The sequence below is a fragment of the Alosa alosa genome, chromosome 7, assembly GCF_017589495.1.
Source record: "Alosa alosa isolate M-15738 ecotype Scorff River chromosome 7, AALO_Geno_1.1, whole genome shotgun sequence".
NCBI classification, from domain to species: Eukaryota; Metazoa; Chordata; class Actinopteri; order Clupeiformes; family Clupeidae; genus Alosa; species Alosa alosa.
The window spans coordinates 30,193,975-30,210,521 of record NC_063195.1 but is presented as its reverse complement, the minus strand read 5'-3'; the positions used below and the strand labels follow the sequence as shown (position 1 = coordinate 30,210,521).

The 16,547-nt window shown below is 42.3% G+C and overlaps 1 protein-coding gene across 1 annotated transcript; it reads left to right on the top strand.

The window, feature by feature from the left end:
- Nucleotides 1-1,320: 1,320 nt before the first annotated feature.
- cacng4a (calcium channel, voltage-dependent, gamma subunit 4a) lies at nucleotides 1,321-12,983 on the top strand. Its single transcript, XM_048248612.1, has 4 exons — nucleotides 1,321-1,870; nucleotides 6,198-6,281; nucleotides 8,442-8,582; nucleotides 9,068-12,983. The coding sequence occupies exons 1-4, from the start codon at nucleotides 1,648-1,650 to the stop codon at nucleotides 9,679-9,681; spliced, it is 1,062 nt and encodes a 353-aa protein (XP_048104569.1). The 5' UTR covers nucleotides 1,321-1,647; the 3' UTR covers nucleotides 9,682-12,983.
- The last annotated feature ends 3,564 nt before the right edge of the window (nucleotides 12,984-16,547 follow it).

Here is a 16,547-nt window from a genome sequence, read left to right as displayed (position 1 = left end):
CATGCAAGTGTTTCTCTGTGGTACAGTGACGAATAGACTTCACCAGTTGGTTCAGACTGTTGCTAGTTTTAGGCTGTTGACTACTAACTTCACCTTCGTAGACACTGATTATTCTCTGTATTTTCATTGACAGCGATATGTCACACTATTATCTAATCTCAGTACATGTTGACCTGTCAATCAAGCTTGTTCCATATGAACACCTAAAATCCAGTGTGGTTTGAGTTTATTTGGAAGGCATGATTGAATAAAAAAAAAGATTGCAACTGAAAACGGGGCTTAGTATTGATTCTGTGTTAAAGCTTTACTTCAAAGTCTCATTTTTTATTATTTTTATTTTTATTTTAATATTTCTATCCTGCACAATCTTTCATCCTCCCTGGTTGTGTGGAGCAGGCATGGTATTCTCTCTCTCTCTCTCTCTATCACACACACACACACACACACACACACACACACACACACACACACTCAAACATACACACTAATACTCTTGCTCAGTACAATTCACAGTCACACACTGACAATTAATTGTTTACACCTTCGCCATTTGACAAAGGGACAGTCCAAGCATACAGGCTCTATGGAAGCCAATCATCCAGACAAATAAATCCAGAAAAACCTCACCAGATGAAACCCTAAAAAAAAGGGCACGCGTTTCCGTCCTGTTCCCCACTAACCCCCCCCCCCCCCACTCTCGACCACCGTGCCTTGAAGTGGTCTCACAGAAGCCACGGAAGCGATTCAGTGGGGCTGGGAGACAGGGGGGCCACTGTGAAAAGGATGGGACGGCGCGCCGAGCCAAACACAGTGGGCTCTGTCCCTCTGGGGAAGAAAGGAACGCAGCAGGGGCAGAGCGCAGAGCACAGTCACACCCGGCATCATCCACCAGTCAAGCAGGCTATGAGCCTCTCCCCACTGCTGCCTTGGACAGCAACCTCACAGCCTCCACCAGAGTTATGGTTTGAGTAAAAGTATTGTACAGTATAGTAGAGTAATGTGATCCTTAGGCAGAGTTAGCTGTTCTACTCTGAATGGACTGGAGAGGTTCATTACTCTGCATGTGTATCAGAAAACAGTTGACTGTTGTATGAGAGTGGTTATCTTTGTAACTTTTCAATAAGCAGCATGCTGGTGATGTAATCATATATGTACCGAGTTGGTCGCATGTAAAATTCATATGTTGTAATCGTTCAGCTTCCTTCCACGATACAGTGATGACCAATAAAGACTCTGATTGGCTCCTAGATCAGAAGGTGTGGTTAGAGTAAAAGACGTTGCAACGTTTTGTGAATCAATTCATTCGAGTTTGAGTGTGCAATTCGTTCTTAAGAAGAAACGTGGGATTTTGAAAAGAAGCCTACAATTTCTTTTACATGTTTGCGTTGTGGGGGAATATTGGAAGGATTTGCGGATTTTTTTACTGACAAGATATGTGTGTGTTGTTTGATGAACTAAGAAAAAAGTACCCCTGAAGTTGATGAATAAGGCGTGCCCGGCAGCTCTAAGTCTGAAACATGGATAAAACTGAAAGATACAAAGATGAAAGTAAAGTTCTGAGTTCAAGTGTGACTTCATTTGGAATTGTGTGATGAGGCGCATTATTTTTGCCATTGAGTGAACTGACCAGGGTTAGTATGAAGTGACATGGCGCGGTGTGACCGTGGGATTCAAATGCTACTGACCACCTTAGGCGCGTTCGCCGCCTTTAGTTTGATGACAGTTGCCATCGGCACGGACTACTGGCTCTACTCCCGTGCGTACATCTGTAACGCCACGAACATCACATCGGACGAAACTCAGATGCAACCTAAGAAAACTAAGGGCGATCTCACGCACTCTGGTCTCTGGAGAATATGTTGTATTGAAGGTAAAACTATTTTCTTCCTCTAAATGATGGTTACCAAAGTTTTTTTTGCGACATAAAAAGTGCAATTTATGATGTAAGCCACAACTAGTTATTCCTGCCGTGACTGACTTTGACTATTACTATTTTACCTCATAGTTTTTTGCCGAAGTCCAAATAAGTAGAGGCGAGGTTGTTTGTCTCCAGGGAGGGAAAGAAACCCGAGGGAACCTATTTCTATTAGGGTAGGCTACTGTAAAAAAAAAAACCGCCGTAATAGACACTAATGCCAAATGCATAATGAAGATACGAATTAGTAGGCTATGATAAAAAGGACAGTGCACAATTTAGACTACAATTTCATTATGAAAATGTTTAAAGTAGGACTAGGTTAATGTTTAATGTGGATTATCTTAATGTACTTTAGTCTACAATTCATTACTTAGCTATGTTTTCGTCAGTCTATTTATTTTCGTGTCCCTCATCCGCTTAAGTTCTCATCTGACGTGTGTGACCAGGGAGAGGCACCCTGGATGTGCACAAGCGCCACGAGATAGTTGATGCTGTTGCCTGGCAACCCTGTCCAACATTGCCATGGCAACATGGATGAAGAGCACACATATACAATTCTGTTTTGCTTTCAAATATATAAATGTGAATGCTTGTGATGCCACACCTGTAAAGTACTTGATGATTTCATGATTTCAGTGGATTTCACAGGTTTGAAGGGGCTGAGCCGTGATTATGCAAGATGGGCAGGCTGTTATGAGCCTCTAAGGGTGCCATTTATTTTTCATCAGGAGAGTTTTGTTTGTTTGCTCATAGCTTATGTTCTCTAGCATGCGGTTAGAAAACAAATGTAGAAATATAGAATAATAAAACCTTGTTTGATAAACCACTAACCACTAGGACAGTTCATGTCAACAACCTGTTGGCCTAACCCCCTAATCTATGTAAAGATGATGCTTGCAGTCACACAAACACTGTAGATGAATCTGAAAAGTTCATAACTGGATTAGACAGTTTGCATGCGTAAGGTAATGTTAAAAAATACCTGCCTTAAGGGAAGGGCTAAAATGCACACACACACACACACACACACACACAAGCACAGACACACACACACACACACACACACACACACATACACATACACATACACATACACATACATACATACATACATACACACCCCAAAAAAATTAAAAGAAATCAAAACTAAGATCGTCCTAAAATTTTCTAAGCCACCATTACAGCATTGTAGCCGCTTGGCAGACCCTAGAGGAAGTGATGGAGACATCCCGGCACGTGCAGGAGTATTCGCACCTGGCGTGATCACGGCACGTCGTGGCTTTGAATAGCAACTTGGCAGCCGCGGGCTCGCCCTCTCCCCACAGACACACACACAGACAGGGCTGTGTGTCTGAAACACACAGCCAGTGAAGCCTCTATCAGCTGCTCTCTGGGGACAGGCCAGGAAGCAAAATAGGGAGATTGCAAGATATATCATTTTCCAGAAAATATAACACATTGAAATTAAAGTTAAATTGATAACCTTAATTGTTAAACACTTCTGGTCAATTGTCAAGTTATTGTGGACATCATATTGGTATATTTTATTAACTTAGTGTCCTAATACATGGTATTTTAATATGGAAAGGGCCAAAGTAGCATGCGATCAAACCTATTTCTTTGTCTCCAGCTGTTCAGAGGTTCAGTAAACTACTTGGGTAATGCTTCAGTGCATTTCCTAGCCAGTGGGTCAGACTTCCTACTCTCACATGGCTGATTTGTGTTGCCCTGGTCTGTTCTTGTGCCTGTCCACACGCACTCTCAGCCAGCCACACTGATGGCCCGACGAGGGGCTCATTTGAATGCTTCACAGCCGCAGTGTCCTTCCATGAGCAAATCCTTTTTACAGTGCATCAGAGTACAAAAAGGCTAGGCATATCCGCTGAGTACACATGCACACTGATTGCTTCAGAAAACCCCCCCAGAGAGACTGGGCATCAGTAAGTGGAAAGGACAAAATGGACAGAGAGTGCATAACAAAGGAACACGATTGTTTTCAGTCTGATGCCATTTAAGCTTTGTTTAGAGATATGATTTAAAACTTGAGGGATGCTGTATCCACATATTTGAATCAATTACTGTGTAGGAATCTGGTTTGAATACATCAATGGAATTATAGCAGGTTAAGTAATGTGTTAGGTAATGCAGATGAGACACCACATGAGTAAAGGATAGCTAATATCAATGGGAGTTCTGTTGGGTGGTTGTTATGACTACAAGACATTGTTTAGCGTTCTAAAATAATTTCACCAGTGGAGTCAACCAGGACAGGTGTCAAAGTTCTTCTCAGAAGATGGTTGGTGATTGGACATGAGAAAGCTGTTTTGGCTTGAGATCACCAAGGAGAGGATGTGCAGCCTCATACCAACCAGACTTTCCAGCATTCAACAGATGCACATAGAAATAAACCTCACACCTCAGTTGTGGTTCAAATACACAGAGTCAATATCAAAGACACCCTGTATTTACCAATAGCTAAGAGGACAGGACACACATCAGTCAGAAGCTGGTCAATAGCTACATCCTTGGGCTGGATTAGTGTGACAAATCATACTGTATTCCAATCAGGATTTGTTTTATCAAACAACACAAAAAATCATTAACTCATTATTAAACCTTTGATATTGAATGGTGTGTGAGTTCAGCTCTTTCAGCCTCTACCTTCAGCAGGCCAGAGGCCTTAGCTGTGGGTTACGGACATATAAGCAGACAGTCTGGGCACATTTAATAAATGATGCACATGAGATAGTGTCAGTCAAGTATATTAAAGAACCAAGTCAAGGCGCCACCGGTGCAGTGGTGGGGTTTTAATCCTTCTTAGTCATTGTTTTATGCTCTCAGAGGGTTGGGTGGGTGCTCTTTGAAAGGCTCTTTTAGAATCAGTGGAAGGCACTTTGAAGTGGCTCAAAGCAGAGTTGTAGACAGCTCTCCACAGATCATTTATTTTCATCTATTTTGTAACTTGTTCCCTCTCGTACCACAAGAGACAGTAGGACAGAGAAAGATAAAATTATGAATGTATCCTGTTTTCTTATTGTGTTAAAAGAAATTGAGAGGAAAGCATGTTAATTAATCAGTGGTTCCTGTATACTTATTAATTCTGAATTTATTAATGTTTCAAAATACATATTTGTATAATTGAACTTATGCATGTGCAATTGCATACATATATATGTTGTCTGCAGGTATTATCAAAGCAGTGTTGGAATTTGACATGATGATGAACATGCATAGTGTTTAGGTATTCTAGCTATGATAAAGAGATGTGCTGAGTAAGGGATAATGTATAGAACAGCGGTCATTATCGAAAAATAAGTCCCAACAGGGCGAACAGGACCCCAACGCGCCAGTGGTTCTATACATTATCCCACTTATTACACAGCTACTTGCCAAAACGAAAAAATAAACTCCACATGATATGACTCTTTATATTTATTTGGATTGTGGCTTTTGCTGAGAAACAAATAGTTAAATTTACAAGTTAGATGAGACAAACGCTGAACTTGAATCAAACATTCATTAGAACACAGCTGATCAACCGTCTGTTTTCACTTTTGAATGAAGTTCCATTGCAAGAAGTGACCGGACTACTTGCGGAGTGGCAAGACGTGAATAAGTGAACAGACAGTGGTCTGTTATACTTAGCAACAGTCTGTTATTCAGAAATATCAGACCTCCCAACAATGCGAAGGCCCATTCAAGTGATTGGAGCATTCTGCAGTATTATTAAGAGCCATGTAATAATAAATACAGAGACCGATTCAGAAGCTCTGCATACTATGGGGTCTGGGGGGTCTGCTGTTCAGGCTCAGAGTACAGTGACCGCCAGTGGCCGTTAGAGGCCCACGCCTCAAGTCACACATGAAGTAGAAAAAAAAACCCATCTAATGAGAGTGTGTTTAATTTCACACTAATGCTCGGTGACCAATTACTCATGTCATTGTTAAAGGTCATCGTGGCTGCAGTGCATTTCTTTTTCTCGGGAGGACTCATTTAGTAGCTCCAGCTTCAGTAGCTCCATGCTTGGTTCTATAATTATATGGTTTTATTCATTCACATTGGGTTGCCTTGCTGTATGAATTGCGCTATATAAATAACTTAGCCTTGCCTTGCCTTAAAATGAATGATCCAAAGATGTAGCTTTTGTTCTGTTAAAATTTCTTTCCTGAAGGTTTGTTTTTGGGGTGTTACGTTATCTTTGTTACTGGCGAGTCTGACCCATATACGTCTGCTCTTCTACAAGCCAATGGCTTTGACTTATCGAGCATCTTTTCCCTAGGTATGTACCAAGGAAGCTGTTTTCGGATCAACCATTTTCCGGATGAAAACGACTACGACACGGACAACTCGGAGTACATTTTACGTGAGTGCCATGGATTCACCGAATACACATAAGAGTACACAAGGGTTTCAAAACACACAAATCATCCCACTCACTGGCACAGTTATGTTAGTTATATCAAATCAGGCCTAACAAATACGACTCAGTTTATGGTTCACTACATGAATGAAAAATACTGATTGCCTGCATTTGGCAGAATGGGAGGCTGACAGTGCAGTGACAAAATCCACTCTCAGAATAATACCACTGGGCTTTAATCAACTCTAATTTCTTATGCCATTTACCATCTATAGTACGTCAACATCCTCTAATAATAATATTTGATGGTTTTAGGTTCATGTTCCCTCATGTAGAGGACCCACAGAGTCAACCAGTTTATGTTATGTTGACAAAACCCATAATTTGATAAATGTGTTGAGAAGTGTATTTTCATGAAATGGTACATACAGTACCACTCATAAAGTGCATTAAATGTAGGACACTCTTGAGTTCTGATAGCCTGTGGTGAGCCCATGCTGCTGACAACAGCATTTTGAAGCTTCTGTGCCAGTTGAACTGGAAGCTCATCCAAGGAAAAACATCAGCAATCCTCAGCTGTCCAGGGTTCAGAGTTACTTCTTCTTCCCTACAGTGAGAGAGGAACAAAATAGAAACTCAGTGATAAAGTGATTTACTTCCAGTGGCTGACCTTTCTTGTGAAATATGAAAGTGCAACATTTCTTTGTCTTGTTGACTATTATGTAATCTAAGTGTTGGGACTCAATTTGGAGTTTCGATTAATTTTGTTATCTTTGTTCATTATGAATTATGAATTATGTCAATCTTTGTTCAGCTTCTCATATGAACAATGCACAACCCTTGAGGCATTTGAGTTCATTTTGTATCGAGATTGAAAACACTGAACACTTCATGCAATTCATTAACAAGAGACTCTTGACATTGTTAGCCTATTAAAGCCACATTAGGGGCATCAATAGTGTTTTCTTTTTCTCTGCTGTTTTCTTGTCCTATCTCAGTCACACAATTAGCTTATCAAGCCAATGCTATTTGATTTAGGACACAACTTGCTCCATTTTACACCATGCTGACTGATCAGCTACTCTTGCCATGCAGACTGAATGCAGTATTCTATTCCCTTAAACCCTTAAAGGTGTACCGTCACACCGGTGTGATGGGAATGTTGGAAAATGAACGTTCTAAAGAATATCTGGGTTCATTGAAGCCAGAGCCTTATAGAGCCTTATAGATAGATAGATACTCTCTCTCCTGGAGTGAGTAAACAATGGAATTCAACATAGAATTTTCAACATAGAATTTTAGAAATTTAACATAGAATTTTAGAACCTTGATTTTTTGCGGAACGGAATCTTATGTTAGAATGTTCAGAAACCCACACCCTTATGATATTTTAAGAGAAAAAGCAGATACAATACAATACAATTCAGTATTCTCATGAAAAAAAAACATAGATACAATTCAAGTAGGAACACTGTAGTTACACTCTATGATCTATGATCAGAAAGCTCCAGCTACACTGGATGAAGATGAAATCATTGAGTACTCTGTAGGAAAGCACTCAGAACAGCTACCTGTCCTCTCCCAATCGGAGTAACACTTGTTTGCCAATCCACACTGGCTTAGCCTAAGAGGGGCTTCAGATCTGTTCTCCTCCACACCTTCCCTGTCCTATGAGATGCACTGAGAAAGTTCAAAGGTGTGAAGTGAGGATCAGAAGACGCCGTCTCACTCCTATCTCACTCTTGTGTCTCACCCCTCTGTCTCACTCCTGTGTCTCACTCTTGTCTCACTCCTCTGTCAGAGTGGCATAGTTGTCGGTGAGATCACACACTTCTCATGTTACTGATCAGTAGACCCCACCAGACTCTCTCACACAGGAGTTTAGCAAAACCTGGGTGTCACAGAAACGTGTGATGTGTGTGTTTTCACTTTGCCCTGCTGAGAGCATTTCTTCTCTTTTGTTTGTTTGTTTGTTAGTTTATTTGTTGGTAGGGGTTATTAAATACATGCTTGTGTACCACCATGTTTTTAACACAGCGGCATAATACAAAGCTCCAGTATGTTTGTCAGTGTGGTTGTGGATGATTCACATGCCAAGAAGGTGCTCGCAATAATGACCCATCCATCTCTCTATGCGATGGCCTGTCCGTCTCTGTGTGGTAGGCATCGTCCGAGCCTCCAGTCTGTTCCCCATCCTGAGTGCCATCTTGCTGCTGCTTGGTGGTCTGTGTGCGGGCGTCGGACGCGTCTACAGCAGCAACAACAACATCGTGCTCAGCGCCGGCATCCTGTTTGTGGCAGCAGGTAAGACATGCGGGAGCCTGGATATGACTCATCAGTGGCCTTTTCAAAAGCCAGGGGTACAGCTCTTGTTTACACACATGCCCTGCATACAAATACACACACACAGAAAGCGAGAGAGAGAGAGAGAGAGCGAGAGAGAGAATGATAAACACAACTCACAAGGGCATGGTTAGTCATTTATATTTATTCATGTAGCAGATGCTTTTATCCAAAGCGACAAAATGAGGAGTGACATTCAAGTTACAATTCAAAGGAGGCCTTAGGAAACAATAAATATGAATACAATTGGATACCATGAGAGAATCCAATTTGCAAAATCTTTCGTCTACGTCCTGAAGTTGTGCCAGAATTACTGTCTCATAATATTCTAATATTCCAGCATTACTGACTGTCTCACAACATTCTAATATTCCTGGTGAGGAAAGGGATCAGTGACTGACAGAGTGTGGATTAGGAAGTGACCTTTCCTGTTCCTCTCCCTCCAGGCCTCAGCAACATCATCGGCATCATTGTTTACATCTCCAGCAACACGGGCGACCCGAGCGACAAGAAGGACGAGGACAGGAAGAGCACGTACACCTACGGCTGGTCCTTCTACTCGGGCGCGCTCTCCTTCATCGTGGCCGAGACCGTCGGCGTGCTGGCCGTCAACATGTACATCGACAAGAACAAGGAGGAGCACATGAAGGCGCGCCGCGACTTCCACAAGTGCCCGTCGTCCTCGTCGGCGCGGCCGCCCTGCTCCTCGTCCTCGCCGTACACGCGCATCCCCAGCTACCGCTACCGGCGCCGGCGCTCGCGCTCTAGCTCGCGCTCCACCGAGCCGTCGCGCGACGCCTCGCCCGTGGGCCTCAAGATGGCCGCCTCGGCCTCGGCGTCCTCCTCGCTGCCGCTGGCCGACATCTCCATGTACACGCTGGGCCGCGAGCACCACATGCAGGGCGCCGGGGCCGGGCCAGGGACATCGCTGGGGGCCTCGCTGGGGGCCATGGGGCCCTACAGCCCCCAGAGGGAGCCGCCGGGGTTCCTACAGGTGCACAACTGCTTCCCCAAAGACACACTCAAGGACACCCTCAACCGCCGTACCACGCCCGTATGAGAGGTGGGGGGAAACGACGGCGGCGGCCTTGAGAGACGATGCGTTCTCTCTTGTACTGGACGTCGATGTCTCTGTAGGGTGCTGTGCTGTGAAGGGGTGATCTTAAAACAAAGCACAAAATATGGTGGACAGAGTATTGGCCATACCAAGAAGACAGAAAAGTCGGGTTAGAATTATACAATTGTAGCATCGGACAGATACTACGCAGGTGGATTGCTTTGCTCTATAGAACTACATTAAGTCAGAATTGTTTATGTAGCAATATTCTTTTTTTAGAGATTGAACAGTAAAACTACTAGTGTTCTGCTAAAGAACCCTAATGGTGTTTTGTAGTGCGGGACAGCATTGTCATTGTTTTGGCCACTGTACTAACATTGCAAAGAAACCGGTGCTAATATTACTGTTGGATCAGAGTAACCCTGTCCACTCATAGTTGCATTGGACTTATCCACGGGGCCATGTGGGATTCTGTGATGGACTGAACAAAGACATTTTGTACACCCTGCTTTGAGCCACTGCTATATATATATATATTCTATGTGTTTACAGCCCTTCTTAAAGCTATGAAGTTGTGTTGGTTGGAGCTGGTGATTGATGCTGTGATTCCTACTCTGTGCATTGAACATTCCAAACACTGAAGATATGACTCTATCTTTATCTGCTCAGGGAAGTTGTTGATGACTGCTTGACTAAAAAGGGAACAATTTTAATCTTAAGGTCTATATACAGTATATATATATATGTGTTGTTATGGGCCCACGTGCTATATGTGTACTGAGTTTCTTTCACCCCATAACTGAATCCACAAAGAGCATGGAAGTAAGTCAGTTGCTGTTGTCCTCTTACTGTATTTTCTCACTTCACTCCTTCTCAGTTATTGTAAACAGCAAAATTGTGCCCTTTCTTTCTCTGGAGCCAATCCTTTTGGCATCACAAAACTTGAACTGGGTTAAGGATGGACACACACTCACACACAGTCTGAACACTGGTCTCGTTCGCACCCTCGATGCTTATGGTGTGCACCAGACATATTTTCTCACTAATGAGGCTAGCCAGCTTGCCTGTGAGACCTGCTAGACTTTATTCACATAGGATAGGGCAAACGGTGTTGAGCGCTACAGGAGGCTAAAAGGATGAACGTTCACACATTTCAACGGTAAGATTGCCTCACCTCACTCTGAAAAGTGCCCCTGTCCCCACCACTTGGAGCCAGGGGAGGACTGGGGCGATGATATCTTGGCTGGAACCGAAAAGCATCCAATTCTCTGTCGGCCTACTGAATTCGTGCAATTTCATAAATGGCATCTTCCCAATGGATATTGATTGCTACACATCTTTCTTTAAAGTGAACAAGAGCAAGAGCCTCAGTGTGTGTGTGTGTGTGTGAGCCAGTGAGAGGGATGTGGTGGAGGTCTGCAGGAGATGTAGTCTCAGCTCTTAAAAGGGCATGAATGAGTCATGATCAGTCGTGTCTGCTGGGCCCTTTCTTTGGAGTAATGGCCTCTTTTTGGCAGGAAACACTCCCGTAAATCATTTCTTCCTGCTACCGAAGCGCCGGCCAAGTGGTAATGTGTCTCTTCAGTCCTGCTGTAAAGCATTTTACCAACACTGTCTGTCCTCTCTTCATGCCCACACCTTCACTGAGGCAGATGTAGGAGAGTAGCCATGTTTAGCGAGGATAAATGATGGATGTCTTAGTGATAGCATTTGAGACTGAGTGATGTTCAAAATTCATTACGTTCTCAGACATGTGCTCTGTGTGTGGGCGCTATGGAGCATTGTTACATTGTATGACCTGAAATCACAAAATAATTATCAGGGGGTTTTGCGGTTCACAAATATATCAATTATTGTGCAAAACACAAAATGATTTCTTTACTATTTCTTTTGTATTTCTTTTATGTTATTTTCAAAGAGGTTGGGACAACTTAGGAAAACAGAAGATGCACTGTGATCTGGATTTGCCGTTTTATTCTGAATTTGTCTGTAGTGCACTTTAGGAGGTTGGAAGACTGTCAATGTTATTTTCGTGTTACATGTCAGTGTTATGTTTTTGTTTTGAGACATTTCCTTCTTTCCCTGGTGTGTTTGCAAATCACAACACAAGCAGAGCATGCTGTCTGATCATATAACACTGCACACATCTTTTTTGTATAAGTCTAATTATTTTTTTATCACTGATCAGTCTTTTCTTGTAAAACATGGCACTGGAGCCAGAAATGAGCGCTGACATGATTTTATTGTTCAATGTTATCGCTTTGCACAGGCTTTCATTTGTAAGTGAAAAAATTGGCATGATATGGGGAGACTAATGCTTCCTTTTTCATTACTGATTACAATTATGACAGCCACAAAATAAACCATGTAATTTGCCTCTGACCGTCAGACAGCTTGTATTCACAAAATGAATTACTGTGATATTCATTTTCATATTTCATAATTTACTTTTTTTCCCTCTTGTACATAATCTATATGGTGGATTTCACATGGTGTTCTGAATAATTTATTTTTCAAGACAAATAGCTTAATTCATTTGTTCTATAAAGGGACTTTTGAAGCAAAAAAAAAAACGTAAAAATGTTCTATGATTTGTCACTGATAAAAGGCTGATATTTCATTCAAATATACTTCATGTAAATAAAAACAAAGTTCTAACATGTCCCCTGGGCCCAGTGGGAGTTATGTACTGTAGATATGTCTGTGTGTGTATCTGAGCTGTGTGTGTGGTGCCATCTATGCTAATCTGTAATATAACTCACTAACAGGCTTGTAATGGTCCACATCAGCCTTGAATGATTTCTCTGGTGTCTGTCATGTTTGCGTTGACTAGGCTTCATGGCTTTCATTGGCTGTCCTGTTTGACCTTCACATTAATAAACGAGGTGCCTCTTCGGGTCCTCAGGCCCTTCTCCACGTGAGCAGTGTTGGTTTTGTAGCCTGTTTCAGATATTGATGTTGGATGTAAATTTAAATTGTGTTACCCAGATGAGTTTTTTTTTAAATGCTTTATAACTAATTTGGTGGCAGGGACCAGATAATAGTGCCCTGACAGAATAAGGCGAGCTTCAGACTCTTTGATTTTCTTACTGCTTTGGCTGTGTATCTGTAATTTGGGTATCAGCCATTTCATTTTCCAAAAAACACCAATAGTACCCACTCTTAGCCTGAAAATACGGCTTTCTTTCTGTTTCATTTGGTGCTCAGTCAAAAACTGAGTGAATCAAAAGGAAAATCGACAGCTTCAATGAAAGGGTTGGAAAAGAAGAGATTTCTTTTTTTTCACTTTACATAGGTTACATAATGTACAGCTATCATGATTAAACAAGAAATATTCGTGACATCTTTGTGGTTTTAGTTTTGTGAAGAAGCACATTATCATTCAGGTGTATTTTGTCAGTCATAAAGCAACACCTACTCTTTGCCATTGTGTTCATGTCAGTGGTGTAGTCTAGTTGGCTGTAGTGGGTATACTGTGATCAACCCCCCTTCCATGTCCAGTTCTCAAATGACTGTTGCATCTGGTTTGTGAAAAATAGCCTCTCTCATGTCAACAGTTACATTTTGTCATAATAGGTTTTTTGATATGTATCCTTGCCTGTTATAAGTGGCTATACTGAAATGGTGATGCTTGTGGTTACACTGCGTGCACAATTGGGCAAGTAGGTACACTGTGCAGTCTTGTGCATCACGTAGATTACACCACTTGTTCATGCCATTCTATGCCATTCCTCATGGCTGGTCCCTAGAGGAGAGTAGAACTGTTTTAGATATTAGCAGCCCTCTGTGAGAGGGTTCCTGCTGTTCCGTTCTTTACGAGCCACCTACGGAACTTTTAGCCACTCTGGCACCTCACATGGCTGGCCTTTGCCATCAGGAGCTGAGTGTTAGCTACCATGAATTCTAAAAGGGCAGTCCATTGTAAAGGGCACAGGGGCACAACGTTTCAAACCAGTTGTTGAGGGGACAAAGCAAAAGAATGCCAATACAAAGAGCTGATTTATGGCTTAGCTTACAGTAGCTAGCATATTAGGAAATGCATTTAGCATCTCTGGTGGAAAGAGCTGAGCATAGGGGGGAGACAACATTGGGGAGCCTGAGTTTGATGTGTCTTGGTGTCAAGATCTAGTGCCCACGAATAAGAAGACAGCTCCCATGCAATAATCGACAAGTAGAGTCTTATTGCTACCAAGAAGACAAAAGTAAGGAATCAACTGTACAGTCTCTCTTTTTATAAAGTGTTTGTACATATAGGGTAAACAGAGACATGTTTATCTCATTCGGACGTAGGAATTTTAATGACATTTTTGTGCCTTGTGAAAAGCCGCTATTTACGTTGACTTCCCTTATACCCGAGAAGTTGTCATTTTATATCCTGTCGAGGCTGACGGGTTAAGTGTTCTAACTCAACACTTGACCTGTATTGTTTGTCTATGAAGTGAAACAATCTACAGACCCAGATGGAAGAGTACGAGGGTTTTAATGCACATTATGACCGTCTCTGCTGATGGACCGTTCTTTTAGCAGCAAGAAAAATTTGCTGGTGATCTTCATGTCAAATCGATGTTGACTCTATTGCCACTATTGACTGTTGACAGCATTTGCATGACGATTGGGAGGAAGGATCAGAAGAACAGCAAGAGAAACTGCAAAGTTGCCATCTGTCAATACTTGACATGATCACAAGGGGTTAAATTAATGGATAGGTTAACAAGCATTCAGACAGAAATAACTATATGGCACATAGAATGTGTGTGTGCGTGGGGTGTAAATTTGCTGAGTTGTTAAAACTATTTCAGTTGAGCTGGGGTGAGAGCCTTTGCATGGTAAAAACACCATTGTGTGAATTCATCAGTACACTTGGGGAATGTGCCAGTTGGCGTCTGCCCGAAAATAAACACACAGCGGGATACTTGATACCTGAATCAAACACACAGTGCTCCTCTATGCTGTGGGAATGTGGGTGTGTATACTGGGGTGGAAGATTGTGCTTGGGGTTGGCGGGCGAATTTTTCTGTAAGATTTATGAGGGCACTTGAAGTCCCATGGCTTTTCACCTGTTTTACACTGCTAACATTCTTAGCATCTTGGTTTCAGCATTTGTTGTCAAATTTTTTCTACAAAGCTCACATGATATTCAGTCTTATGATCAACTTAAAAGCTTAGGTTAGACATGTTTTTAAGACCAGAACACAGGCAATGCTAGGAAGGCTTAGCAAGCTGATTCCAAACATGATGTTATTGTTTTGACCTTCTTGTTGATCACTGATATGTGTAGGAGTCTGTAAACATATCCTTAGCTCCATCTTCTCAGATGGAAGTCATTGTGAAGCATGAACTAAAACTAAGCATTGAATATACAGTACATGCCAGGTTTGAATACGTAATCAGGTAATGGCAACACATTTTACCTGGTACTACGTCTAATGGTAGTGTGACACAGGTACTCAGGAGAAGTTTTTATCCCCAGGCCATCCGAACTCTGAACTCGCACTATACTGACTTTGCACACATTCACTCCTCAGCACTCTCAAACATTTCCCAACTCTGAACTCACACTATACTGACTTTGCACTCATTCACTACTCAGCACTCATGGCCCCCACACACACACACACACACACCTACAAGACTTTTAGCACTTTTACATCCCTCTCCCTATGCTACAGACCTTTTATTTATTTTCTTATTTCATCACACGTCAAAACACACACACACACATATCTGACTTTCTCCAACTTTTGCACATCTCCATAGAACTTTTTATTTATTATTTTTGATTTCTCCTCCATCTACCCATGTCCTTGATTGCCTAGCCTTTCTGCCCCCCCACCCCACCCCCATCCCCAACACACACACTTACATCATCACTGTCATCACCTCACATACATACAGCACACTGCTTGCTACAGTAAGCCTCCTCTACATACTTGCTGCACACTGCCCCCCTACATACACAGCACATTGTCTTCAGGATCTTCTCCAACACACATCCTCTACATACTTACAGCACACTGCCCCCACCTACACACTACACACACACACACAGTCACTGCTCCACTCCCCTCCCGCCCACACACACATCTTCACTGTCATCACTCCACATACATCATACATACAGTACTCTGCTTGCAATAGTAAGTCCCTCCCCCCCTACATACACAGCACATTATTTCATCAGGAAGCTTCTCCAACACACATCCCCAACATACTTACAGCACACTGCCCCCAACACACACATATTGCACACTGCCCTCTCCCCCCATACACAGCACACTATCCCATCTCCCTGTCATCCCCCAAACACACACCAAGACCCTGGCAGTTGGGTTAGCCCCTTGAGACGTTGGATCTGCCCAAGGTTTCTTCCTTGGTAAGGGAGTTTTTCCTTGCCCCTGTTGGCTCCTTGTTGGTGCCCCCACCCAATCCCAATCCTCCCCCACCTTTTTATGCAGCCCTTGCCACTTAATCTACTAAACCCCTCTTCTACTGCACTTTTTACCCACCCCCCCCATTAATGCACAAATAGGCTGACACCAGACATAATTTCACTGCATTTCTTACTTCCAGTAACTATATGCATGTGACAATAAACTTCCTTGTATCCTTGTATCCTTGTATCCTTGTAAAGATAGCAATTGATGTTCAAAAACATTACAATATATTTACTTTCGGTACTTCTGACTTTGATACACTTTATTTTGAAAGCGTAAAATGTCCAAGCTCAACTATAGCCAAGTCCACTATGCAACTCCTGGCCAACTATGCAATGGACAAAGGATTATACCTTTATCAAGATCAATATATGTTGTGATGTGAGTTTACCATTCCATTGCATCAGTTATGAGCACTACTGACTAATTCTGATT